The sequence below is a fragment of the Terrapene carolina genome, unplaced genomic scaffold (assembly GCF_002925995.2).
Source record: "Terrapene carolina triunguis isolate 2854851 unplaced genomic scaffold, T_m_triunguis-2.0 Scaffold66, whole genome shotgun sequence".
In the NCBI taxonomy this organism is placed as follows: Eukaryota; Metazoa; Chordata; order Testudines; family Emydidae; genus Terrapene; species Terrapene triunguis.
Window position 1 is genome coordinate 35981430 of NW_020664417.1, and position 26729 is coordinate 36008158.

The 26729-nt window shown below is 40.9% G+C and overlaps 1 protein-coding gene across 2 annotated transcripts in view; it reads left to right on the plus strand.

Annotated features, from left to right (window-relative positions):
- Window positions 1–26729, plus strand: part of GALNT7 (polypeptide N-acetylgalactosaminyltransferase 7) — a 116128-nt gene that overhangs the window by 54212 nt on the left and 35187 nt on the right. For both annotated transcript variants that reach the window (XM_024194791.3, XM_024194783.3), the window contains exons 2-3: window positions 984–1444; window positions 19996–20162. In XM_024194791.3, the coding sequence (XP_024050559.2) occupies window positions 984–1444; window positions 19996–20162 (628 nt within the window). The remainder of the gene's footprint in view (window positions 1–983; window positions 1445–19995; window positions 20163–26729) is intronic.

The window sequence follows — 26729 nt, forward strand, 5'->3', positions numbered from 1 at the left end:
GGATATTTTTCATGGTAGCTCTTACTCTTTTCACCAGTCCCCTCCGTGTGTGTGTGTGTGTGTGTGTGTGTGTGTGTATGTATGTATGTATGTATGTATGTATGTATGTTGTTTATTATTTGTGTTTTGCTTTTTCTTCTTCCATGGCAGCTTATTACCTTCTTGCAAAATGTGCCCCAACACATGCTGAGCTACTTCCCTGTTGTCTTGGCCTTGCAAGATTTCCTAAAAAGTAACAGTTATAGATAAAAGTGTGGATGTAGTAGTGTAATAGCTTTTTTTAGCTACTTCGTTCATTCATAATTTCTACAAGCGTTAAAATACCCTGGTGCAATAGACTCTTGGTCAAAATTTCTACTTTGTTTGACAGATGTCACCTTGGCTTAAATGCTTTCATCGGTGTTCTAGGAAAAATTAAACTTTACCGTTATTCCTGTTTTCTTCACAATTTGAAGAAATCTTAACAATGGGTCCTAAATTGATGGCCTTTGTGGGATTTTCAGATGCACTCAACATTACCCTAATTGTACTCGCATTGAATTCATTGAGTTAGGTCAATGCTGAACGCTCTTGAAAATCCTGCTCTTCGTATCTAGTGTAAACATTGAGACCCTTTTAAAAAGTGCTATAGAATTGTAAGGCATTATTAAATAACTCCGTGTTCTTTACCAAACCATTTTATAAATGGGAGAAATTCAGCCAGAGAGAGTAAGTGGGATTTGTGGAAGTTCCTAAGAGAATTAGGAGTACTAGTCCTGTTAGAAGTCGCCAGTGACTCTCTCTCCAAGCATGTGGCGGTTGACAGTAGAACCTAGAGTCCAATCTGTAAACAATACTTGCTTGTTATTACTGTTTAATTACTACTTTAGTACTGAGTATCAGCATATAAGGTTTAGGATTAAAAAACTGAGTTCTATATTTATCATAGTTTGTAATGGTTTCCTGCTGTGTGTGTGTTTTTGTTTTTTTTAATATACATATAGGAGGACAAAGAAGCTAAGAATCCCGTGCCAGACAAAGGAAACCATGGACTAGCTCCAGGAAATGAGAAATTCAAACCTGTGGTACCCTGGCCTCATGTTGAAGGCATGGAAGTGGACTTAGAATCTATTCGAAGAAAAAATAAGGCCAAAAATGAACTAGAACATCATGTTGGTGATAACAATCAGCAGAACATCATGCAGAGGCAATATCTCACATTTAAGCCTCAGACATTTACATACCATGATCCTGTTTTACGACCTGCAATCCTTGGTAATTTTGAGCCCAAAGAACCTGAGCCTCATGGAGTTGCTGGTGGCCCCGGAGAGGAAGGCAAGCCATATGTATTAGGACCAGACTACAAAGAATCCATTCAAGCCAGCATTAAAGAGTTTGGGTTTAATATGGTGGCAAGTGATATGATCTCACTAGATCGGAGCATTAATGACTTGCGTCAAGAAGAGTAAGCAGACTTCTTATTTTTTGTTCTTGTTTTGTTGTTGTTGAAGGATTGCATAAATTGTTTACATCAGTTTTAACCACATCTTTAAAACTACAGAATAGATGAAGCCAAATAAGATATCTTGTGTTAGCAGACTGCCTGTTGCATCACACCAAACACTTTCCTGTGTTCTTATTTTACTTAATCTTTTCTTGAATATTAATTTCGATTGCTTGCCCCTCTGAAGTAGTCCATTCTCATGCCTAATCACTTGAATTAGGATGTCTTGGGTCAGCCACTTCTTTAATTATTCTCTTTTATTTTTAATCTCTCATCAAGATTTTTTTAATATTGTGAATAAGCTTTTTTATGTCCTTTTAAAGTTTGCGCAGAGCATTACAACACTTCCTCTTCTCATCACTCCGCAAGCCCTCTAAAGAGAGCTCTTTCTAACAAAAAAACAAAACTAAGAAATATATTCTTTCCCTTGATGTATACACCTATAACTCTGATTACCTCCCTACCTCCACAAAACTATTTATCTGCCATAGAGGTGTTTCGAACTGAAAGCTGACATCAGCATAATCCTCCTAACCACTTTGCTTCTTGCGTGTTGTATTGAAGAAAACAGCCCTAGAGATTTAAATTTCTTACTCTGGTATGGGGGGGGGGTTGGGGTATATTTTGGTGGGGCTTGGGAGTTCTTAACAATTTTTTCCAATTACTCTACAGATACTCTTTGTAGCAGCTTGACAAGGCTGGATTGTGTTCAATTTTCATATTTTCCTTATTAAATCTGTGTTAAGAAAAGGTCCTCTGAGTTCAATATCTTGATCACTGCTAAATCATTTGCCACTATTATCTCTTTTTTTTTTCTTTTCTTTTTTTTTTTTTTCCTGTTTGCTATGTGAAATATGGTACTTGTCTATCTCATTCACTTGCCATCCCCATATGTGGAGCTGTACCAACCACAGGGCTTGAAGCCAAGCTCTGGATTGTATGTCTCCAGCTGTGGCATTTGAATCATTGATTGAGTGATTGGTTACTGTAGCACCACCCGTGTATTTTCTGATGAGTGTTTTCCACTCCAGGAGCTGGGACACAATCAGCCATCTGCTAACCTGACTCATACTTTTATATCTTCTGTTATTTGAATTTACTGCTGCTGCATGCCTGTTAAAAAAGAAAAGGAACATATTCTGAATGAACCGCATAGGCACTACAGCATTTTCCCCCCCATCTTCTTTTCTTTGTGCTGAGGTCCACAGATTCAGTACAATGGGTACTTCTGCCTGCTTGCAGCGTGGGGACGGTTCCCTGCAGTTTTTTCTGCCTCCACAGTGGGCAGCAGCTCAGCCAGACTTCCTTACCACAGAGCTTTTCTGAGGGAATTTCCAAATATTATTTCAAGTGTTTATAAGATCAGCTGAATAATTCGTTTAATTCCCAGATATGTCCCAGGGCTGCTTTTGATTTGTGCAGAGATTGACCCATCAGCTTCACTTCCCCTTCTGAGGTGTCTGCAGCAGCTGCTCCCCCTGCAAGCTTCAGGGAGAGCGCTATACCAAGAAAAGCCAGAGGCAGAAGGAAGAGTCTGTATCTCCCTGTTCTCCCCCTGCCGTTAAGTGTCTTGCTAGGGAGCAAGAGTGTAGTTCCCTTCACAGCCCAGGCTGGGTGGGGTCACCTTGGACTCTCTCTTCTCTGCGGGGGAGAAAGGATTTGAGCAGACTGGAAAAAAGCTGGCATCAGGGCAAGCAGCTCCCGTCTCCATGCGGGGAGTGAAGCAAGAATGGCAATGCACTTGAGTCCCAATAGCCCCCACCAACATCCACACCTCTGACTGCAGAGCTTGGTTGGCCCCCATCCACACACACACTTTCCTCTCCCTTCCCTACTCTGAGTCCCCTTGGATTGGGGATGGAGACACTGGATACCACCCAGATGCTGCCAACACTTGAGAATGCAGTAAGGGGCCTTTTGGTTCAGCTCCCTCTCCTCTGCGGCCAACTTCATCCTCCCTCTGAAGCAGGATTATGGGGACAAACTCCCAAAGGGAGAAATTAAATGAGTAATAAAATCAGTGCTGGGTTCTCCTGCTCACCTCAAAGTGCAGCATGGTCGATCAGTGTAGAAAAGACAGGCTATAGATGTGCTGATTATTTTAGGCATGCAAACATGCAATCCCACAAAGGCAGTTCTTCCTTCTAAGGAGAGGAAGACCAACTTCCAAAATCAAAGTTTGAGAATCAAATAGTAAAATATATTTAAAATACAAAAAAAAAGAATTGAGCCTCTTTCAGGCAAGAGAGTATTGAATATTGTGCAACTTACATTTAGGAAGTCTACTGTTATCTTAGACAAGATATAGCTAGCTATCCCTCCTCATGCACCCTGGGAAAATGTAATGGAGGGATAGGGGTTTCCTACTGCCCCCAGAAGATGGGGAAAGTATCTGGCTTGCATCTCCAGCTGCTGCTGTGGTTCAACGTGCCCTAAGGTCCAGGCTGTTGTTCCCAACTTGAGTTATAGGTTGCCATGTGTCACCATCACCTCCACTTCTTCCTCCCAGCTGATGGCTATGGAGCGATCAGAGGGACAGCAGGTCCAGATGTGAAAGAACTAGTAGCCTGTAAGCCGCTTCTTGACTCACCATTTCTTTCATTTTACTCTACTCTCTCACCAGCCTCCATTTTATAAGGCTGGAAAGTTGCTTGGTTTGCACACTAGGTATCTGTACCGAAGAGAAACGCAACTATTTTTCCTGGTAGTCAGGGACTCAGTGTTTCTAACTGGGGGAGACTTTTACTTGAAAGAGTGGCCTACTCCCTGTACAGGATCTTCACAGGCAGTCAAGTCCAAGCATGCATCTGTTCAGCCCCTCCTCTAGGCATGAAAGCTCTCAGGTAACATCAGGCCAACAAAAAACCCCAAACTAATATGATTGGTCATCTGACAATCTGAGTCTCCCTCTTATTCTACTGGCGGGTGAAAAGTCCAGTTTAACTACTATGATAAAGCAATGAAACACAGCCTTGAGTTCTTCCAGGAGGGTTTTACAATGGTGATCTGAGGGTCCAAACAAAAGGTCAAAACTCTATGATATAACAGTCTCAGCCTTTACAAGAAAAAGGAAATTTAGCACAAATCCCAACATCAGATGCTACCTTAGGGCATCAACTTTATTTCTACTCCACAAGGTCATAGAGCACGACCTTGGAAACTTATTTTGCACTTTGCAGCAGTACTCAAGTTGAACCCCTGCAGAAAGATTCCTTTTACTTTCTATCCATTAATGTAGGCCTCCTGATGGCTCCTATCTCCAATCAGATTAGTTGGGAGGAGGGGTATTTGAAATTGAGCTTTCTCTAATGAAAGCCAATATTATACTTTTAATTCTGGCAGGTAGTCCTTTCTACAATCATCACATTCATTCTCTACGCAAATTCAAGAAATAGTCCTCCTTCAATTAAGCATCAAAGTCAAGGTCTTATGAGAACTGACAATCTCAGGGCAGAGTAGTCATCTCTCCAGTATTGAAATCTGCTAGACAGCACATGGCTATCAATACATAAATTCACCAAATTCTGCATATTGGTTATCCAGTCTTAACCAATGCCATTTACATTATTTTGGCAAAAGTCTTTTTCATGCCTTAGTGCATGAGAAGATGGATAAGATATTTATGGATAATCTACCTCATTTTGGATGTCCATGGTTAAAGGATGATCCTGCTTCCCACCCTGAAGCTACGGTGCTCTGAAAATCCCATTGTAATGGATCTGTGTACCTTAGCATGAAGAGGAATTGGAAAATTTATCAGTGCTTCTCTCAGAATTTCTTTCTTCAAGTAATAGGATCCACAGATCCAGTCCATTCTAAGAACAAATGGATCATCCAGAATAGAGACAGAAACTGATATCCAAGGATTTGGGTTTGTAGTCATATTAGATAGAATTTACCTTGCCCCAAAGTAGGAGAAATTGTTGTTGTGCTTTTTTACCTAAAGTATATTTAATACAATCTGTAAATTAGGAAGGTAGATTTGAATTATGCTGGCTGTGGAAGTTTTCTCAACTGGAGGGAACTTTTGGAGGTGAGGCATTCTTGGGCTGCTAGTGCCTGACAGGTCTCTCCTGCCCCCACACTGAAAGCAGACTGAAGTACCCATTGTGACAGATCTGTGGACCTTACCACTCGAAGAAAAGAAATGTTCAGGTAAGCGTGGATGAATTTTCCTATTACCTGGGTTAATCAAACCATTGTTTCAGCTTACTTCACATGGTGATTTTCTGTATAATAGTAGATGTTTCTAAAACTACTCAGTATGCAGATGTGTCTCGCATGCAAAGCAAATGTGTGGCTTTTCTAGCTTTTTTTAGTATAAAGCACACATTTTTTTACTGTGCCTTAACCCCCAAGAAACAATTGAAATTGGAGCTGCATACTCTAGTTTTATTTCCAATTACACACACAAACCTACATTAAAAACATTACTAACCTTGCAAAACCATGCACTCAGAAGTTAGGACATCCCAGAAATAAGATTGCCTGGTCTCGAGGGAGCGTCCACCATTACTCTGTGGGGATGGCGTATGCAGTCTTGTCAGTGTAGGAGCTGAGAGAGGTTCAAGTGTGCTTAGTGAGGATGGATTCTTCAGAGATTAAAGCAGCTAAAATCTAAGTAATATCTACTGAGCATATGCGAACTGCAATTTTTTTCCCCAAAGGCTTATAACTTGGCCAAATATAGGTGGATTTTCATGGTGACGGCACCAGGCACATCCCTGACACAATGACTGTGAAATTTCAAGTCCCTGCTCCCAAGCATTGGGATGCTAGAGTTCTTAGAGAAAGTTGCCAGAATTTTTTAATATGGGCAAAACAACGTATTTTTCCCTAACCTCGTTCTCTGAAATGGCTGAACCACTTTGGCTGAAATTTTTCCAAAAAAAAATTTGAAAGAGAAATATATTCAGCATGTAAAATTCCAGCACAAACTGTTAAAGTTTGTGGAAGTTATAAGCAATTTAATACAAAATCTTGTAATGGGAAGTGTCAGGCAAACTTAACAATAGGTGGTGCTAACAGTCCTGCATAAAAAACTACACAGCAAAATGTATCCAAGACCGAAACAACAGGACTTTGACATTTCATATCCTTAAGAAAGCTGTGTATACACTGCATTAATTATAGCAGTAATTTTACTGCTTGCAACTTTTACTCTTGTGATTGTCAGTGAGGTAAAAAAGTTCTCCTATTAAAAAGATATATTTGATAGAATAACCTAAATCCATATGTGGCCTCCTTTTGGTAGAGAGGGTTCACTGTGCTAAATTAATTCAAACCAAATACAATGTAAAATATGTATCTGTATTAGAAACTTAAATCAAGAAATATTCTCTTAGGATATACTGTGAATAAATAATACTTAGAAACTCCCTATCTGTCCTATTTACTAATTTTTATCTTATGTTAGAGCCCTTAGGCCAGAGATGTTCATTCTGTTGATCAGATTATATGCCAGGATAATAAACCGGGATAATTAACTATGTTGGCCCTAGGAAAGGATGAGTACTCAACATATTGTTCTTCTATTTGCCATTTTATTATATAACCAATAGAAATCGTGGTTACAAACGTGATGGCTTTGTTAGGATTTTATTTATGCTAGATTTTTCTCTCTCTCCCTCCCCCCACTATTTACCTATATATGACTTTTCAGTTATAGGAGAAAAAATTGAGTAGTTTGATGACTGGTAGATTAAAGTATTTGTGTGAATGTTTGTGACATAACATGGTGAATTAGGTTAATCTCTTACATAATAATAAATCCAAGTCTTGTGTGTCTCAGATGCACAGCATCAAATACCTCAGTCTGCTGCTGCATAAGTGCTGCACTTCTTAAAATCTGACTTTGGTCAGCATGTTATCATTTTAAAGTTATAAACTGAGTCAGGCTATTTTGCTGGCAAAAAAAAAAATTCATTGTGATATAACTTAAAATAAGACTTTCCATCAAAGCAAATTGTGTGTGTATTATTAGTTGAAGATAAAACAAAATTATCATAGAATTGTTCTCAATAATCTTTAAACCAGTAAGATCCAGATGTTTAATTATGTTGCTCCTTTTAATTTATTGTTGCTCTTCCTCCCAATTCTTCCAGGGTTTCTCCCCTCCCTTTTCCACCTTTAATTACATTATAGCCCTTATAGGGCATATCCTCTGACTATATACAACTATATATTTTCAATGAAGGGGTACTGTCATCATGGATAATTTATTAAATAAACAAATACCTTCTGCTGATTTAAATTTCTTTTCAGTAATCTGAAATAAAAAACAAGATTCTCCTTTCCTATTCTTTTGGTCGCCTAAATATAACATAGTTTAATATTTTTCAAGATCAGTTTTTATAAATGAACAATCAATCCATTTTGACTTAATTAAAAAATGCACTTCAGAAGTGTCACAGTTGCTTATCATGTGCCAAACACAACTTATTTGTGTACAAAAATTAAGAAAATAGTTTCTTCAATATATTTTTGCAGCAATGTGTATAATTCCACTTTTACAATAAAATATACTTTGACAAATTATGAAAAATAGTATGGAATAAAGTATTGTTTCTAAATTGATAAGGGTTTAGCAATAGTGTGGAGTTCTCCTTTTCCCTGCTCCTTAACATTTTAGGAACTGATAAGAGTAAGACAGTCAACCATTTTGATGGTTGTCTCAAAAGTGGAAGAGCAAAGACTTTTTTTTTTTTTTTAAATCCTATAGTTTTTGGAGGGCAGGAAGGTTCTCATTATTCCTAGATTGTTAAAGGTAGGAAAGAACCTGTCTTGGTAGGAAGATAGGAGTATGGTGAAGAATCCATCCTCCCTATAGCAATCTGGTGAAAAATAGCCGTTTATTAGGTCAGAGTCGTCATAATGATGTGAAACTATCACATCAACATCCAATGTCCATGGCAGATTTTGTGAGGAAGCCGCTGCTCACCGGAGAGGGACAATATTTAAGCTGAACGCATGGAGTGAGTTTAATATGTTCTAAACCAGCGGTTCTCAATGGGGGGTCCGCAGCCCCCTGGGGATCCACGAGCCCTTTCAAGGGGGCCGCGGGGCTCCGTGGCTGAAACCCAGACCCTGAGCCCTAGCGCCCCTCATGGGGCTCAATTCGGGACTCCTGGGAGGTGCAGGGCTGAAGCTCCGCCGGTGTAGTGGTACAAACAGCTCCCTGGCAGAACTCCCTATCTAGGTTGTACTGAGCACGCTCACCCAAACTGAGGCTCAGTAGGTAACTGCTATTGGTGGGGAAATGTGCCGGCTGCTGGTCTTGCTGTTACACCGGGCACTGTGGGGTAGCTGCTGCTCTGACTGGTGCCATGGAGCAGGCAGCCACAGTGTTCCCTCCTCTTCTGTTGGTGCCCCGGGTTGAAGCTGCTCCTCAGTTCCCAAGTCCCAGCTCCCTTTGCTCCCTCAGAGGCAGCCGGTAAGAGCCGCCAGGGTTGGGAGACCCGGCTCCGTAGCTGGCAAACCCCTCCGGGAACAGGGACTGCAAGGGAGCCTTCCCAGCACACAGCCCCTAGTATCCCCTCTCCCTGCACCCTGAGCTACCCCCTGCCTGCACACAGCCCCTAGTGCTGCTCTCCCTGTACCCTGAGCTGACCCCTGCCTGCACACAGCCCCAGCTACCCCCCTCCCTGCACCCTGAGCTACCCCCTGCCCACATGCAGCCCCTAGTAACCCCCCTCCTTGCACCCATAGCCACCCCCTGTGTGCACACATCCCCAGCTACCCCCTCTCTACACCCTGAGCTACCCCACTGCCTGCACACAGCCCCTAGCTACCCGCTCCCTGCGCCCTAAGCTGTTTTCAAACTTTTTGAGCTAAGCCCCTTACCTGTGAGTTGTAATTTTTGGTTGTGTCCCCCCCACTCCCAAGCCAGACAGGCAGGTGCCCTGCTGAGGTGAGTCAGGTGGCACTCCCTCCCTGCACTGCTGGCCCCTGCTCCCCGCCCCCAAATAGAAGTCAGACTACGCCTATGCCCAAGGCCCCTGCCCCGAGCCCTCTTTCCGTCCTCCTCTCCCCCAGCTGGGCCCCGGAGTTTTTATAGCATGTCGAGGGGGGCCTCAGAGAGAGAAAAAGGATGAGAACCCCTGTTCTAAACAGCTGTTAATTTTCTAGTCCGCTCCACTGTATAACAAAGGAGATTCCACAGGAGGACTCAATGCCAAAGCTTGCTTGCTTTATGAAGGTGGTGATTTGCTTAATTGCATTGTTGTACTAATTACACATATGATACTGTTTAATTAAATAAGCTTTTAGTAATTACAGTTGGTATCTGTGTCCTTGGAAACTAAGCATTAAGGACTTGCTTTCATTATACACGAAGCCTAGGGAAAAATCAATTTTTGTAATATGGCACACTATAATAATTCTATGAACTACCAAAAACGAGGTTTTATTATGCAAAAAGCATAAAAAAACAGTGTTTTACTGGGACTTAAGTTTATGAGAATCAAATGAATTATAGCAATCAGACTTGAAGAAGAAGGCTATACTCTTGACTGCATGTCCTCAGCTGCTTTGTTGGCAAGACTCCCAAGGAGGGGAAAATATAGCTGTTTAAAAATATAATTAGCAATGTATTGGTGGATCAGACCTCCCAGGTCTTGTGTGTAGCAGCAAAATGTGAAAGCATTTTTCTGTACCAGTCCAGCTCTACCAGTGCCACTAACAGTAGAAGAGTGTACACGGAGCCAGTGCGCTTTAAAACTATGTGCTGCTGCCATTATATATTTTCCCATTGTAGATGCACTCCAAATGTGGGTTATTCCCCTCCTGGGGGAAAGAGACGTTGGCACAGACATAGGTATTTGTAAGTGAATTTATTTGTACATGTACTCAGTCTGAAATGGGGAGATTGAGCTGTAAACAGAACATTAGATTCCAAAAATCAAATGTGTATATAGCACAGCACTTTCAGAGCTCAGTATTCAAGTTCTCCACTAGACCTTGCAGCTTTTTTCCATCTGCTGTATGCAAGACTTCCCAGTCCTCACCTGTCCACTCTCATCATGTGTTTTCTTTTGTTCTAAATGCTTTTGGGCAAATGGAGTGTTGCTCACCCATGTCAGATGTTCAGTAGCACAAAAAAGAAACCCAGTACATTCATTGACCCTATGTGCTCAGTATCATTTCCTCAGCAGGCTTGTTACAGGGGAAAATACCATGTTAGAACACAACTTAGCAATATGATGTTAAACACAAGTTAGCATTTGGTGTACACAAGAACTGTTATGATTAACAAATCAAATCAGCATGAAATAAAATTTATTAATATAGCCTCTTAATCTTAGGCGATAAAGCATATAAGTTAGATGAATGTTAGCACTAAGATTAATCTTCTCCAAAAGTCGGATACACTTTTAAAATCACCCCATTGCAAAACAATGTATAATAATAAAATAACCATGATTAAAAATACATTAGTTCATATAGGTCATAAGGAGCCTCTTTTTCACATCATTTTTTCTTCTTTTTCCAGACAAGCAGGCAAATAGGGTGGGAGGTTGTTTTACCCCTTTTGCATTTGGGGGGGTCAAAACCTTTTCAAAACTAACTACAAAATCTTTAGGAATACAGATAGAAGAGCAATGTAAAGCAGAAAAATTCCAGCATGGAGTCCATGATTTAAGTGCTGTGATAAAAGGTGAAAATGTAATGTGCAGAGTAGCATGAGAGAAATCAAAGCGTAGTGTGAAAAAGCAGCATTTTTACCGAGTGCAACAGAATCTGAAATATGAAACTGTGGTAAAACAGCAAATATTTATTGGGATCATAGTCTGAAAAATACCTTATTTCAAGGGCCATCATTCATTTTTGTCCCAAAATTACCACCATTCCATACAATTTGTGTCCCCTTATTTTTATTGTTGAAAATTATTTACATCAGAAATAAAGAATCTTAAAACTGATGCTATAGCAATAGTTATTTACATGAAAAAGAATAAATTCTGCATTGTTTTAACTTTCCTGCATTAATATTTTAGTTATTTATTTATTTATTTATTTAATTAACCCATATTTGAGATCTTTGCACAAATTGTATTCCACATCTGGGCACTGGCAGATTAAGAGATATGATTGAGATACCCATTCTTCCATGCACTTTAATAAATGTAGCCACCACTCTGAAAAAGTTTGTTCTTTGGAGACTGAAGGGCGACGGTAGGACTGGAAGTAGGTGAAGCTGGGATGTTGTGGGGAGCGTTAGCCATTGCAGCACAGGCTCCAGTTGTTAGCTTGACTAAATAGCCGGGGGGATGCTATCCCCTGTTAAGTCATGGGAAAAAATGGTAAGCCAAACTGAAATGATCGGTTTGGGGACTGTTTGTTCACCTCCTCTCCAGATCACCTTCCTATTTTATAAAATATATTTACATTACTATCGTTTACATGTGGATTGCCTATAAACTGGATAGAATATTTTCCATATGTAAATTGGAATGCTAAATTTACTTGGTCACATCTAGTTAACAACAAAAATGATGCATCATAATAGCAATCCTCAAGCCCACTTCTGGATTATTTTAGGTCCCCGTGGTATATCAGGTAAGAGGGTGGGCTGTTAAGACTTCACAATATTAAATGGCTGTTGGTTATTTGCAAAAGGTCATGGACCTTTTCCTTTCTTTTGAGATGACAACAGTAATCCATGCAATGTTTTCTGACTTGCAGAAAGTCTTGCAGTTACAAATTTAGGATTTTAGTGCTGTCAACAGAATATCTGAAAATGTTGTTTGGGGATTTTAGTTGGATATTTTGTGAATGGCAGTGCAACTCTTAAAAATAAATGCAGTTTTGTTTTAACTATTCTTCCTAACAAAACTTGATAACAAAAATATGTCCTGGGCAGGCTTGAATTCAAAATTTTACTATGATACCAGTATGCTGGTCAGTGAAAGGCTGTTGGAGGGAGGTAATGAGCAGACCTGACTGCAAAAGATGATTGTGAATGAAAAAATGTGCTTTTAAAAAAAAGACTTTATTGCAGCTACTGTACCAGTACCATACCACTTTTGAGCAAAGCATCAGAAAAGTGAGCAGTACAAAATAGTTACCACTAGGTGGCATGATGAATCACAAATCTTTTGAAATTGGAATCAGCTTAAAATGCAATTTGTTTATGAAGGGTTTGATAATCTCCTCTTTATATAATTTTAGAAGTAAATTAGTTATTTTTAATGTCTGAATGACACTTGGAATATATTTCAATAATGTAAATGCTAAGTTTTTAAGGCCTACGTTTTCAAAACTGCTCATTCATTTTTGGTTCTTCACTGAGCCTGAAATTTTTAGCTACTACAACTCCCATAGAAGTCAATATAAGTGCTTAATACCTCTGAAAATTGGGCATCCTAAGTGAGTAGACACTTTTTTGAAAATATAGGTCGAAATGACTACAATTATAGATAGATACGGTTGTGTGCAAGAAAAAATGGCCACATTCCTTTTTCTGGTCGAAATAGAAAACATAATTTCTTAAGCAAGAGAGACCATGACACCAGATTTCTTAGGAATTAAAAAACTAAAATATAGATGAAAACTTTACTCTTAAGATATCCAGTATTAAATAGCCCATTATAATTGCTTCTCTCCCTCTTAAGTGGGGGGGAATTCAACTTGACCACAATACCTATTCTATATCTTTCTGTTTCTGGTATTCAAGAGTTGTAAAAATGGAAAAGATCCATGAGGATATCTAGTTTGTCTCTTTGTCGCTTCAGGGTTGTTCCCTACGCTGCATTTTTTTCCCTACTGCTTTGTGAGTTATAGTTTCTGAGCAATGATTTGAGCACTAACTCAAATGATATGTTCTAATCCTCAGATTGTTGTAGAGGTTCCATGAATGTTACATATTGTGGAAGTCTATAATGATTATTTTTAGCTGCTGTCATCAGAAGGGACAATAGCTATTGTGGTGGGAATGCATTTCTGAATACTGACTTTATTATTTTTATGAATTTATGGTAGTATTAAGTTGCCATATCGATAGCCCTGCATTCACAGGACAGATACTGTACTACATTGGGAATACACATTTTTTCATGTTGCCAAGATAATGCCTGTTTTCTGGAGGGGAAACGCATGCATGTGTGCATACACCTAACAGAGTGAGAAATTAACTCTGTCCACAAAAACAACGAGGAGTCCTTGGGCATAAGCTTTCGTGGTCTAGAACCCACTTCATCAGATGCATGGAGTGGAAAATACAGTAGGCAGGTAAATTTGTTAGTCTCTAAGGTGCCACAAGGACTCCTCGTTGTTTTTGCTGATACAGACTAACACGGCTACCACTCTGAAATCTATTTCCACGGTCAATCAATTTTTGTCTGTTAAGGATGGTCACTCAGCAGTACTCGTTGTTGTCTGATGTGAAGACCTGCTGCCAGAAACTGAGATCATCAATACATTTCACATAGATCACCCACAATAGTGGAAGATTCTATTTGTTCTGCTTTTAGACAAAATGTTCGGGGGAGACTAGTGAAGAAAACCTAAAGAGAAACTGACTAGCCGCATGTTAGTTTCACTGTGGTGTCAGTGGGATAAAATGTTTCTGCTCCTTCACAAAACCGATATGATCAATCCCCCTTTACCTTGTCCCTTTCCCTCCCCCGCCCCAAAAGGATTGCCTTTCCTGTGGGGACAGGTGGGATATCTGTAATTTCATGACAAATTTAAATTGCTACTGCTGTGCCTTATCTTCCTGTATTTGTCTCAGTGTTAACGTCATACTTGGAGTGTGAAAGGTGCTGTATAAAAACAAATTCTAATCTATTCTTTTTTTAGTCTGGACAGTCATGATTTTTAAGTTCAATATGAAATTATGTAAAATCAGTTTAAACTATAGGGAAAACTTACTCTGTGCTGTTTCTTGGAATTAATTTGTACCTGGCATTTATTTAGTCTACCACTGGATGTCACCACTGTTCCACATAAATGCAGCCAGGAAAAGGATTTATCTAGTCTTGGGAGAGAAAGGAGGAGGAGGAATCATTTGGCACTTAAACTATTTGAAATTGTTTAATTTAACGCTTCTCAGAAAAATTAACACATTATAGCTCACACTGGCGATTCATAGCATACGTTTGAAGCCACATTGTTTCAAACTCCAATTGGCAAGTGCAGAATTATGAGAGCAGACTGAATGTATCAATTATTGTAAACTCTTGAGTGCCATTCACAGGCTTGTTGGTGATGAGTCACCACACTGACTATCCAAGAAATTGGATCAGGTCTCTGGAAAAGGCTAGGAGTAAGATGCTGTAGTGTTATAGCTTACAAATAGCACATTTATCCAGAAACGACTTTCAACCTACAAGTGTAATGTCTATTAACTGTTAGATCTGCAGGGATTAGGTTGGATTTGTAGAATAAAAAAAGTCTAGACCTTCCTTGGTTTTATGTCAATATGATAGGTCTGTTAAATATACTAGAGCACAGCTTGCTGTTAAATTGCTCACAGATGTTTCATGATGGTCGGCATTTGTAATCAGATTTTTAAGATTTTTTTTTTTAAGCTATTACAGGAACAGAACATGATTTACTATTAGATTTTTTTCCTCTTGAAAATTGTACCGTCAGGAAGGAAGGAACAAGCAGAACATTTGTTTTTTAGCTTTAAAATAAGGCTGTCACTCATTTTTTGGGTGATTTATGTGACTTTTTTGGGATCAGGATGCAATCTCTAAATCTTATTAATTATCAGTGTCTTTCCCTATTTGAAGAACATAAGTTATGTGATAACAGTGCTTAAACTTCATAAAGACAAAAGTTGGCAGTACAATCTAGATCAGATACCACCTTCTCTCATAAGGCAAACATACAGATATTTTCCATGACCTTTAAATTGAATTTTTGAATGGATTTCAGCTGCCATTCTGTCTTAGAAGATGATATATTAGAGTGCATGATAATGGGGTGGTAGAAATACTTCCAAATAAGCGTAACTAAAACTCCAAACTTGATCCAGATAAATGCATATTTAAAACAGAACACAGTTCAAATACGTAACCTGCCTTGAGTAAGTATGTAGTGGAAAAACTTTCCTCTAATAAATAACTTAAAAGGGACACAATAGCTAAGTGTGTAGCCTGTACCTATATTGCCAACAACTCGTATCATAGTGGAGGGATACCAGAAAAGGTTTCTGCTTCAAACTGGAGTTACTCCTATTTGAAATCAGTCAAAATTTTTGTGACACAGACTTTGAGTGAAAAACCACTGGTCTGAATGTACGATTAATTGAAAGTCTGTCCACAGATACTTGCATGTCCTTAGCTGATAGAAGTGATTGTCTTTTATTCTTTCTATCTCCAGCTATAAAAATAGCAAGATACAAAATATACAGTCTCTAATCCATATTCTTAAAGAGCTCTTCTGATTTCAGAAGTGGTATTTCAAGCTCATTTGAGAGAGTAGAGGCCTCATTAGGGACAATCTTAATAGATTTTGCAGTCACATTATAAACTGGTTTCTGGAATGTGAGACTAGTTTGTGTCCACCAGATTTCAACTTTGCTTTGGTGATATATAGAATAGCACTGAATCACATCTCCTTCTTAAAACGGCAAAATTCTTCCCTCCTTTTGTACAAATGCCTATAGTCATCCACAACGCTCCAACTATTTGCATGTCTGCTTGCTTTCTGAATTTTGTTTTTGAAACATCCAATGGCATGATGAACATAATTGTTCTGTTTATCAAGCAGATGCAGGATTCTTTACAGATAACCTCTGATACAGTATATAGGGAAATATAAAAATGAGGAATAAGGTGTGAGCTTGCTCTGTCTTCTTTGTTTTTCTATAACACCTAATAAACACAAGTTAGACAATGCTGGAAAACAAGGTCAGAATCTCTCCTGTTCTATAGACATTCCTGTAGTTAACAGTTAACCTATTGCCATGTTGAAAATTAACTTAATAGTAGGTTCCTCCAATTTTCTGTAGTAGGATTGGTAGTATTGATACCGTCAGGTAGGTTGTGGAAGCTCCTCCACGGGAGGTTTTCAAAAGGATGCTGGATAGCCATCTGTCTTGGATGGCTTAGACCCAACAAATGCTGCATCTTGGCAGAGGGTTAGACCAGATGACACTTGCGGTCCCTTCTAACTCTGTGATTCTATGGAAAAGGATACCTGGAAAAGGAGTGCCAGGGCCAGGCTGTGGGTGGCCTGTGTGTACTGGTCAATTACCAAGTTGCAGTCAGGAGACAAATAGTGGGGTTGGAGTTGAGCCAGAAGTCAGGGTCAGGCACCAAGTTGCAGATGGGAGACAAGTAGCACAGTCGGGTTTGAGCCAGGTCAGGATACTGGAGAGTCAGGATCAGGCACCAGGTTACAAACAGCAGGCAAGTAGCAGTCAGGGACAAACCAGGATCAAAAGCCAGAGTCTAGGGTCCACAACAAGGCAAGGTCTGGAGCGGAAGCAAGCAGGTGTTTTATGTGGTTGCTCACACAGCTCACCATGATGGCTTCCTGATTTATATACAAGCATGAGCCAATCAGTAGGCAGGGGGTGGAGGGGTCACCACTCAGGCACTGCTGGGCAGTACTTTCTGCAGTGTCTAGTCTCATATGGTCCCTCAGTGAAAACCCAGCCTATGCTTCCAATAGGGATGCGGAAGCATCAGCCCAGAACCTCCATGGTCCCAAATTACAATCCTGCAGATTCTTACAGGGAGTGAGGTGATAAAATTTGAAGCTGACCCAACTTGCCTAGGTTGGTCACAAGTAAGGTGACTAAGCAAATTCAGAGGGATCTAATGCAATTAGGTAGATAGGCAGCACAATGGCAAATGAAATTCACTGCTGAGAAATGTGACATAATATGTATTGGAAGGAATATTTTGAACTACTTAAACACATTGCTGGTTTCTAATGACTTGTCTTCACAATGATTTAGTGCATAGCAAGCCAGGGTGTGACTCTATAGCACACTGACTGGCTGTGTGGATCCTGTTACCGTGCACTAAAAGTTCTGTAGTGCACTTTGATGTACTGCATCACCCTATATAGGAGGGAGGGATAGCTCAGTGGTTTGAGCATTGGCCTGCTAAACCCAGGGTTGTGAGTTCAATCCTTGAGGGGGCCATTTGGGGATTTAGTTGGGGATTGGTCCTGCTTTGAGCATGGGGTTGGACTAGATGACCTCCTGAGGTCCCTTCCAACCCTGATATTCTATGATTCTATGATATCTCATATGATCTAGTAGAAGGGTTTTAGAGACATGGACAGTCTGAAAAGATTGGAAGTGTTTAGTTTGGTGAGGGGACATAAGGCATAAAAAATAATAAAGGGCAAAGTTGTAGTAAATCCTGTTTTCCTTTTTTAACCATAGAAGACAAAGGGAACATTCAATGAAGTTAAAAGGTAGCACATTTCAAACTGATAAAAGAAAATACTTTTACACAGCATCCCTCATCTGGAACTCATTGCCACACGATGTTAGAGCCCAAAAACTTAGTAGTATTTTTAAAATATTTAAACCTTTTATATGGGAAATGAGAACATCCACCATTACATTAGAGTGGATATAAGTCCACATGCTTCAGGACACACGGACTAATTGGGAATTAAAAATTTTCTCTGAAGAGGAACAGAGAGTCCCGTGGCACCTTTAAGACTAACAGATGTATTGGAGCATAAGCTTTCGTGGGTCAATGCATCCGACGAAGTGGGCATTCACCCACGAAAGCTTATGCTCCAATACATCTGTTAGTCTTAAAGGTGCCACAGGACTCTCTGTTGCTTTTTACAGATCCAGACTAACATGGCTACCCCTCTGATATCTCTGAAGAGGGTATTCCAAAGTTGACCACTAGGGGGCTCCTTGCACTTTACTTTGCACCATCTTGTGTGACCTATGTCAGAAGTATGGACTACCAGATGGATATACTGTTGTCATTTGATGTGCCACCTCCTGTGGTCCTAGCTCAGGGGTTCTCAAACTGGGGGGTCAGGACCCCTCAGGGGGTCACAAGGTTGTTATATGGGGGCTGTGAGCTGTCAGCCTCCACCCCAAACCCCACTTTGCATCCAGCATTTATAATGGTGTTAAATATATTTTAAAGTGTTTTTAATGTATATGGGGGGGGTCGCACTTGGAGGCTTGCTATGTGAAAGGGGTCTGTTAATCTATGAGGGAATGGCAACCATTTAAAGGTTACTCAGCTCAGAATTTTGAATATTACTTTTTTATTATGGTGACGCCTGGTAGCAACATCATAGATAGTTTACGTTCTAAAGTCGCCATCAGCTCTTGTTTTTTCCCCCCCTAAATGTAGATGGTCTATTAGTGTGAAATTTCATACTGTTCGTTTTTATGCTCTTTGGATTTTGTGTGCAGATCTTGTTTGGTCTCTCGTTTGATAAATTTTTTAATAGGAAGCCTTTGAAGTTGGGCTGTGGCTGAAATTTGTTGTCGGCAGTCTGAGCTTCATTGTTGACTTATCTGTTTTTTAAAATTGTATATCTACACAGAATTTGGCAAAAAGATGTATCCTCAGTAGATTGGGTACAATCAGGGCCGGTGCTTCCACTAGGCGACCCTAGGCAGTCGCCTAGGGCGGCAGGATTTGGGGGGCGGCATTTTGCCGCCCTCGGCGGAAATTCAGCAGCTGGGGGTCCTTCCGCTCCAGGTCTTCGGCGGAAATTCAGCGGCTGGGGGTCCTTCTGCTCCAGGTCTTCGGCGGAAATTCGGCGGTGGCTCCTTCACTCGCTCCAGGACCCGCCGCCGAAGTGCCCCGAAGATGCGGAGCGGAAGGAGCGCTGCCGCCTAGGGCGGCAAAAACCCTGGCGCCGCTCCTGGGTACAATGCTTTATTTTTGTTTTGGCGGGGTGGGAGGGGGTGGATGTCAAGGCACTTTTAGCCTTCATTCATCATAGCTGAAAGTTTATGCATCAGTGATTACCAATTAATAAAATCTTTTCTGTTGTAAAGATAAAATCTTCTCCATAAGCAGCTATGCTTTTCTGTCAGATTTTATATAGCACAGAAAGTTTTAGATGCAGCAGTGGCAAATGAGCATACGTGTGCAGCTTCTGCACATCTGTCATTTAATATCTGAGTGCTTAAAAATGTGTTTAGATATGAAAGGACTGATAAACCAGGGCTTTGGGACACAGTGAGAAACATTCCACCTAATATTTATAGTAGTAATTTACAAGATTTTGCAGGTTTTGTATCCTAAATATGTGACACAAATGGAAACATTTAACAAACTATTCTTTTTACTTGTAACAATGTGGTTTACAGGAACATTACAAACTGGTTGCTGCTTTTTATAAATCAGTAATATAAATGTATAATGCAGGAGGTCAGACACCATAATGGTCTCTACTGACCTTAAAATTCTATGAATCTATGAAATAGTAACGCTGTATTTTGTTTTTGATATCCTGCTTATGTGTAACTTGAAGCAGAGACATTAACTAAAACTTCATTCACACAGATTATTAAGAGAGACACTGGCAAATTTACAGTAACAAAAAATCTTTTACAGGTGCAAGTATTGGCATTATGATGAGAACCTGCTCACCTCCAGTGTTGTCATTGTCTTCCATAATGAAGGATGGTCCACACTCATGAGGACAGTTCACAGTGTAATAAAAAGGACACCAAGGAAATATTTGGCAGAAATTGTGATGATTGATGATTTCAGTAACAAAGGTAATACGTAGGCTATTAACACTGAATCTGTAGAAAAGAGTGTGGGGGGGGAGGGTATTAAAATAATTTTAAAAATTAGCTTCTTGGATTTATTATTATTATTTATTATTATTTATACAATATGGATTGTATTTAGCTGTGCATGAAAAACAAGATGGTATTTATACAGTCATTTTCATCTTTCAGTAAAACACAAGGTACATCTCAATGGATAGTAATGAAAAGAAAACACTGGTCTATATGCATACATTTCTGTTCTATGCATAGAATTTGTGGCAGGTTTTCCCCACAGTTTGGTTAGCACATTAGTATGGAGGTCTGGGTTAATTAGCACATTTTGTCATTAGGAATTTTAAAAGGATAGTCTGTTTAGAGATAAATTGAAACAGCGCCCAGCATTATGCCCTATCAGTAACTGTCAAACCAGTGAGCATGAACAAAGTCAAACCAGTGAGCAAAGTACTTATCTAACTTCGTATTTTCACTGCTTCTCTTCTTTTAATTGAGGAGTTAGTGCTAAATTTGACGTAAGAAGTGTCTTTCATCTTACCCTCACAGGGGAATCCTATCTTAATTCTGACTATAGTTGAAATTTGACTAAAACTATTTGGTAAACCATATTAATTTTTTCACTGTCTTAATGTTTTTTGGAGCCACCCATGATTCTTTGAAACATAGTACTGCGTTTATTATTGCTTATATTTCATTGAAAGAAAAACTATTTTAGCCACACATTTTTACATGAAATATTTTCTTTATTTCATGGTGGCATATGGGCTCCAGCTGCATGTCATCAAAGCTTCCAGACGTTTGTAGTCTTTCCTGCCCACACTCGTCATCCCTGTTCTTCCTTTCCTCAGATGTGAACCAAGATGGGAATGTCTAATGCCATGTGTACATATGTATGATTTTAAATATATAATATGCATTATAAAACACACACTCTCTCGCTCTCTCTTACTGTTTTCCTAATATTGAAATCTTCAGGTCTAATGCTCATTGGCAATGTAAAGTGAAGCTGATTTGAGAAGAGAATAGCAAGAGGTGGCATGTTAATGTACATGTAAATAAGATAATGAATGATATAGAGAGGGTCAGTCCGATGTCTGTTTTAAATTTAAAACTGATCAAAGAAAATACTTCGTTTTATACTAGGTATAATTAATCTGAAAGACTCACTGCCACAAGATGTTGTTGAGACAGAATTCCTAGTAAGAGTCAGAAAAAGATTAGACATTTGTGTGAATAAAAAATATTTGCTTCTACAGCAAGGATAATCTTTGGTTATGGCACTGGACTTGGATTCAGGAGTACCAGGTTCAGTTACGGGTTCTACCTTTTCCGTTCTGATTTCAGGCGAATTGTTAATCTCTTTGTGCCTCAATTCCTCATCTGAAAATGGACATAACAATACTTCCCTACCTCACAGGGTTATTATGCAGCTAAATCCAGAAATACTGGGGTGTGGGGGACAGCTTTCAGATGCTACAGTGATGAGGGGCAAAATAAGTACTCAGACAGAAAAATTAGATAAAATAAACATTTATAAGGTGCATAAACCTGAGATTAGAAAGAAATTTCCTCTATAGGCAAGTTGTTGTATACATGATTATTATGAGATCTTTGCATGTTCCTCTGAAGCATCTGGTACTGATAGCTGAGAGAGTCAAGATTACCTTTGGTTTGCTTTTAGTATGGCAGTTCCTATGCAGAGCTAGTATTGCCAAATCTTGACGCAACAGCATTTCTATGCTGTCTGTCCCTTGGATTGGTATATAGCAAGGACAAGGCATGGCTGATCATAGGTGAGTCTGATCTGCTCCTGGAGTCTGGGATATGCTGCCCCATACACTCCTTTTTCCCTTTGAATAGTTGAATTTGGAGATATGGAGGGCATCTGGCTGTGTGGGGATCCAGAACTGAAGTGGTTCTCCTTTTGTATTGTTAAACAGTCTGGCACACAGTATACTTGTCTTCTGCCTGTCCCCATGTCACACGGGTATATTGGTAAAGAATGAATCCTAGAAATTAATTTTAAAGCTGAAATTATTGTATTAAAAGCAGTTTAGACTTTTTGCATGTAAAGCATTATTAAAATGATAAATAAACATTAATGTTCACAACATCCCTCTGAGGTAGGAAAATATTAGGACCGGAATAGTACTGGACCCAGGACTGACCCCCTGTGGGACTCCACTAGATATGCCTTCCCAATTTAACAGCGAATAATTGATAACTATTGTTGGAGTATAGCCTTTCAACCAGTTGTGCATCCACTTTTATAGTAATTTCATCTGGACCATATTTCCCTAGCTTGCTTACAAGAATGTCATGTAGACCTGTGTCAGAAGCCTTACTAAAATCAGGATGTTTCACAAGTAGTGTTTCTCTGCATCCATTAGACCAGTAGTAGCGCTGTCAAAGAATGGTCCACTATATTCCTATTGACTCTTAATGGAATCACACCATCTGAGAAGCTGGTTTAGACTTTGTATTATATGTAAATATTTCTGTAAGGGATATGTGTTTTTTTAATAATTTAGTCAGCAGCCATATACTAGACTTTTTAGCTGGCATCACAGCTATGTTCCTGTGCAATTCAAGGACTTGCTGACTCAGTTAAATAAAAACTAACATCACTGTAAAATTAGATTAGCCTATTTAAATACCAACAAACTTTTACTAATCTGAATTCATAGTACTGTTCATCTTTGTAAATATGATTGACTATGCACTTTTTATAGGTGACTTTCATGGACTGTCTGGCATAATAGACATAGTACTACAACAGGGGTCGGCAACCTGTGGCACGCATGCCAAAGACGCCATGCGAGCCGATTTTTACTGGCACGCTGGCTGGCGTCCTGGCCGCCACCCCCACTCACCCTGCTGCCGGCCTGGGTGAATGGAACCCCAGGACGGCAGCGGGATGAGCGGGTTCGGTGGCCAGGACCCCGGCTGGCAGGAGCCGGCGGATGGAACCCCAGACTGGCGGCGGGCTGAGCCGCTCAGCCCGTCGCCGGTCTGGGGTTCTGTCCGCCGATGTAGTGTATTAAATTTCTCCCCATAGGAATGCGCTACTTGTGGAGCACCAGGACTGGCAGCCGTAATTAGTACACCATAGGTAGCACATTCCTACGGGGAGAAATTATTTAATACACCACACCCGGGTAGGGAAGGCTGTGCCTCCCCAAACAGCCTGCCCCCTATCCGCTCCCTCCCACTTCCTGCCCCCTGACTGCCCCCCTCATAACTCCTGACCCATCCAATCCCCCCTGCTCCTTGTCCCCTGACCGCCCCCTCCCGGGACCCCCTCACCCCTATCCGCCCCCCCGAGACCCCACCTCCCCATCCAAGCCCCCCTGCTCCCTGTCCCCTGACTGCCCCGACCCCTATCCACCACCCCTGCCAGGCCCCCCGGGACTCCCATGCCTATCCAACCACCCCTGTTCCCTGTCCCCTTACCATGCCGCTCAGAGCATCAGGACTGGCAGCCCTAAGTAGTACACCATAAGTAGCACATTCCTGTGAGGAGCAATTTAATGCACTACAACCTGCCCCGCTCAGCGCGCTGATGGTCTGGAGTTCTCAAAATATGTTGTCGCACCCCTTATCAAAAATTACCCTACAATTCGCTTAAAAACTTGATTTGTATATTACAGTAATCGTTAAAAAATGTATAATGTTGTTAAATACATAGATTTGATTAAATAAAGTACACCTCTACCTCGATATAATGCTGTCCTCGGGAGCCAAAAAATCTTACCGCGTTATAGGTGAAACCGTGTTATATTGAACTTGCTTTGATCCACTGGAGTGCGCAGCCCCACCCCCCCCGGAGCGCTGCTTTACCGTGTTATATCCGAATTCGTGTTATATCGGGTCGCATTATATCAAGGTAGCGGTGTAGTTGTACTTATGTGCCTGTGCTTAATTTGTGTTTTTGATGATTTACCTTCTAAACAAATCTCGCATGTCTGCACCCCCAGAAAGGGCATCTCGCACCCCAGGTTAAGAACCACTGCACTAAACTGATAAGATCTGCATTTTAATTTAATTTTAAATGAAGCTTCTTAAACATTTTAAAAACCTTGTTTACTTTACATACAACAATAGTTTAGTTATATAATATAGACTTATAGAGAGAGACCTAAAAACATATTACTGGCACATGAAACCTTAAATTAGAGTGAATAAATGAAGACTTGGCACACTACTTCTGAAAGGTTGCCAATCCCTGTACTACAAGATATAATAGTATATGTCAGGGGTGGCCAAACTCTGGTTCACAGGCTCGCAGAGCCCCCCATTCCCCCAATATGCCAGGCTGGGTGAGGGGGGGAGCTTGAGACCTCTGCCTTGCAGCAGGGTGGGGTAGGGGCTTCTACCCAGCGGAGAGAGGGGTCTTAGGGCTTCAGTCCTGCGGGGCATGCCTACTGGGGCTCAGGGTTTCAGCAGGAACAGGGCTGAAGCCCCAAGTCCTGTAAAGTGCTTCCCGCAGGGCTGAAGCCCCAAGCCCCAGCAGGTGTGCCCCAGCTCTCAAACTTCTGAAGATTGTCATATGTGGCTTGGAGGGTCAGAAAGTTTGGCCACCCCGGTATATGTGTATCTAAGATTATAATGAAAAATGTGAATTTTCTTATCTGAGAAACAGCATGACTATGTAATTAGCATTGTCATATAAAATATATAGACTCTTAATTATAGTATCTTATTCTTACATATATAATATGTATTCTAGTGGATAGTGTGCTGGATTGGAACTCAGAAGACCTGTGTTCTATTCCTATCTCTGCCACTGGTCTGCTGGGTGATCTTGAACAAGTCACTTCATCTCTCTGTGCCTCATTTTCCCTATCTGTAAAAAGGAAGTGGCAATATTATTTCTTTTGTGAAGCCCTTTGAGGTTTACAGATGAAAAGCATTATATAGAACTCGGTGGTATTATATTTCCTAACTCTCTTCAGTGTTTTTAAGCATACAACTTTAACATAGTGAGTTTTAGTATGGCATTTCCTATGTTTTTTAGGGGTGGGAGGAAACCAACCAACCAAAACATAATCTGATACCATTTGGCTAGAAACTAGCAGAGTGCCATATCCCAAGCATCTTATATGGCCCATCTCTGTGAACCTTAGGAGCTGGGGATCTCCTGCTTTCAGGCTGGCAGAATGGGGCTCCTTACAAGGTGCATGGAGCTATTATACATCATGTAAGCTTCTGAAGCCAGGGCTTCTGAGAGGCCCTAGTCCCAGCATATGAACATTTTGTAAAGTGTGCTTATAAATATGTCAGGTATATGTACAACTCTGCCATCCTTAGCTGCATGCTTCACACATGCTATCATTGTTAGTGATTTACTGCATGTGCATACTGTAGTACAGTTTTCACGGGTTCAGTTAAATCAAAATTAATTTTGCATTTTCTCCTTTTCCCTATCGGGAACTGGTTAAATGCAGCTATCAGACAATGTTGCCTGAAAAGCTTGAGCCTCAGCTCAGGTGCTTTGTGCTATATTAGCTGCACTGCCATCTTAGTAGTGAAGAATGGAGCTCTGATTCCCCACGTGAGAGCATATTGAGCACCTTGAGGTTAAGGTGATGTTTTTGCTGTTGCCAGTGCTCCTAAATGCCAGATTCAAAATGATAAAAGGTCATTAAGGGCACCTATTAGCGTATCTTTTTTATTCATTAATAATATTATTTTCTTCTAGTTACTAGAAAGAAACGGCATTGTTTATGCATATTTCATATTTTCAAAACAATTCTTTATAATAAATGGCACGTTTCTCTCTCCCCCTGCACTCTCTCCTGTGCACAGTATTTTTTGGTTGTAGAGAATTTCCAGAGTGGGTTTTCTTTGTTAACTTGTTTTGTCAGAAGCACAGGAGAATAGCAATGACAGGAATTCAATGCCATGTTAGTAAAATCATCACAATTCTGATATCGTAAATGGAAAAGTGTGCATTAATAGGATGTTAAAATCCAAAAATTAAAGAATGCAAAAGTTTCGACACCTCTACCCCAATATAACGCGACCCGATATAATGCAGGTTTGCATACAAGGCGGTAAAGCTCTGACACGCTGCTCTGAGTAGCGTGTTAAGGGTGCCGGGCCAGGCCGGGGCCAAGGGGTTGGATAAGGGGCAGAAGGTCTCGGGGGCAGTCAGGGGCTCCCCCCCACCTCCCAGGGTCTGGGAGGCAGGAGCTGTGGGGGGGCACTTTTGGGGGCTCCGCAGTCCCAGAGTGGCCCTGGGGATTAGCGGGGGGCTGGGAGCAGCCCGCTCCCCTTCCCTCGCCCCGGCCCCAGCCATGTCATTCGGGGGAGGTGGCTTGGGGGAAGGAATCCCCCCCCCCCCCCGCACTCACCGGCAGCAGCGGAAATGGAGCAGCCCGGCCCCAGCCCACTCCACTCTGCCACCTCCCAGCCGCAGCGCTCCGCTTCCTGCTGCAGGTGAGTACGGGGGGCGTCTGTTCTCCAACCTCCCCGCACTCACCTGCGGCGGGAAGTGGAGCGCCGCGGCTGGGAGCCGGCAGAGTGGAGCGGGCTGGGGCCGGGCTGCTCCGC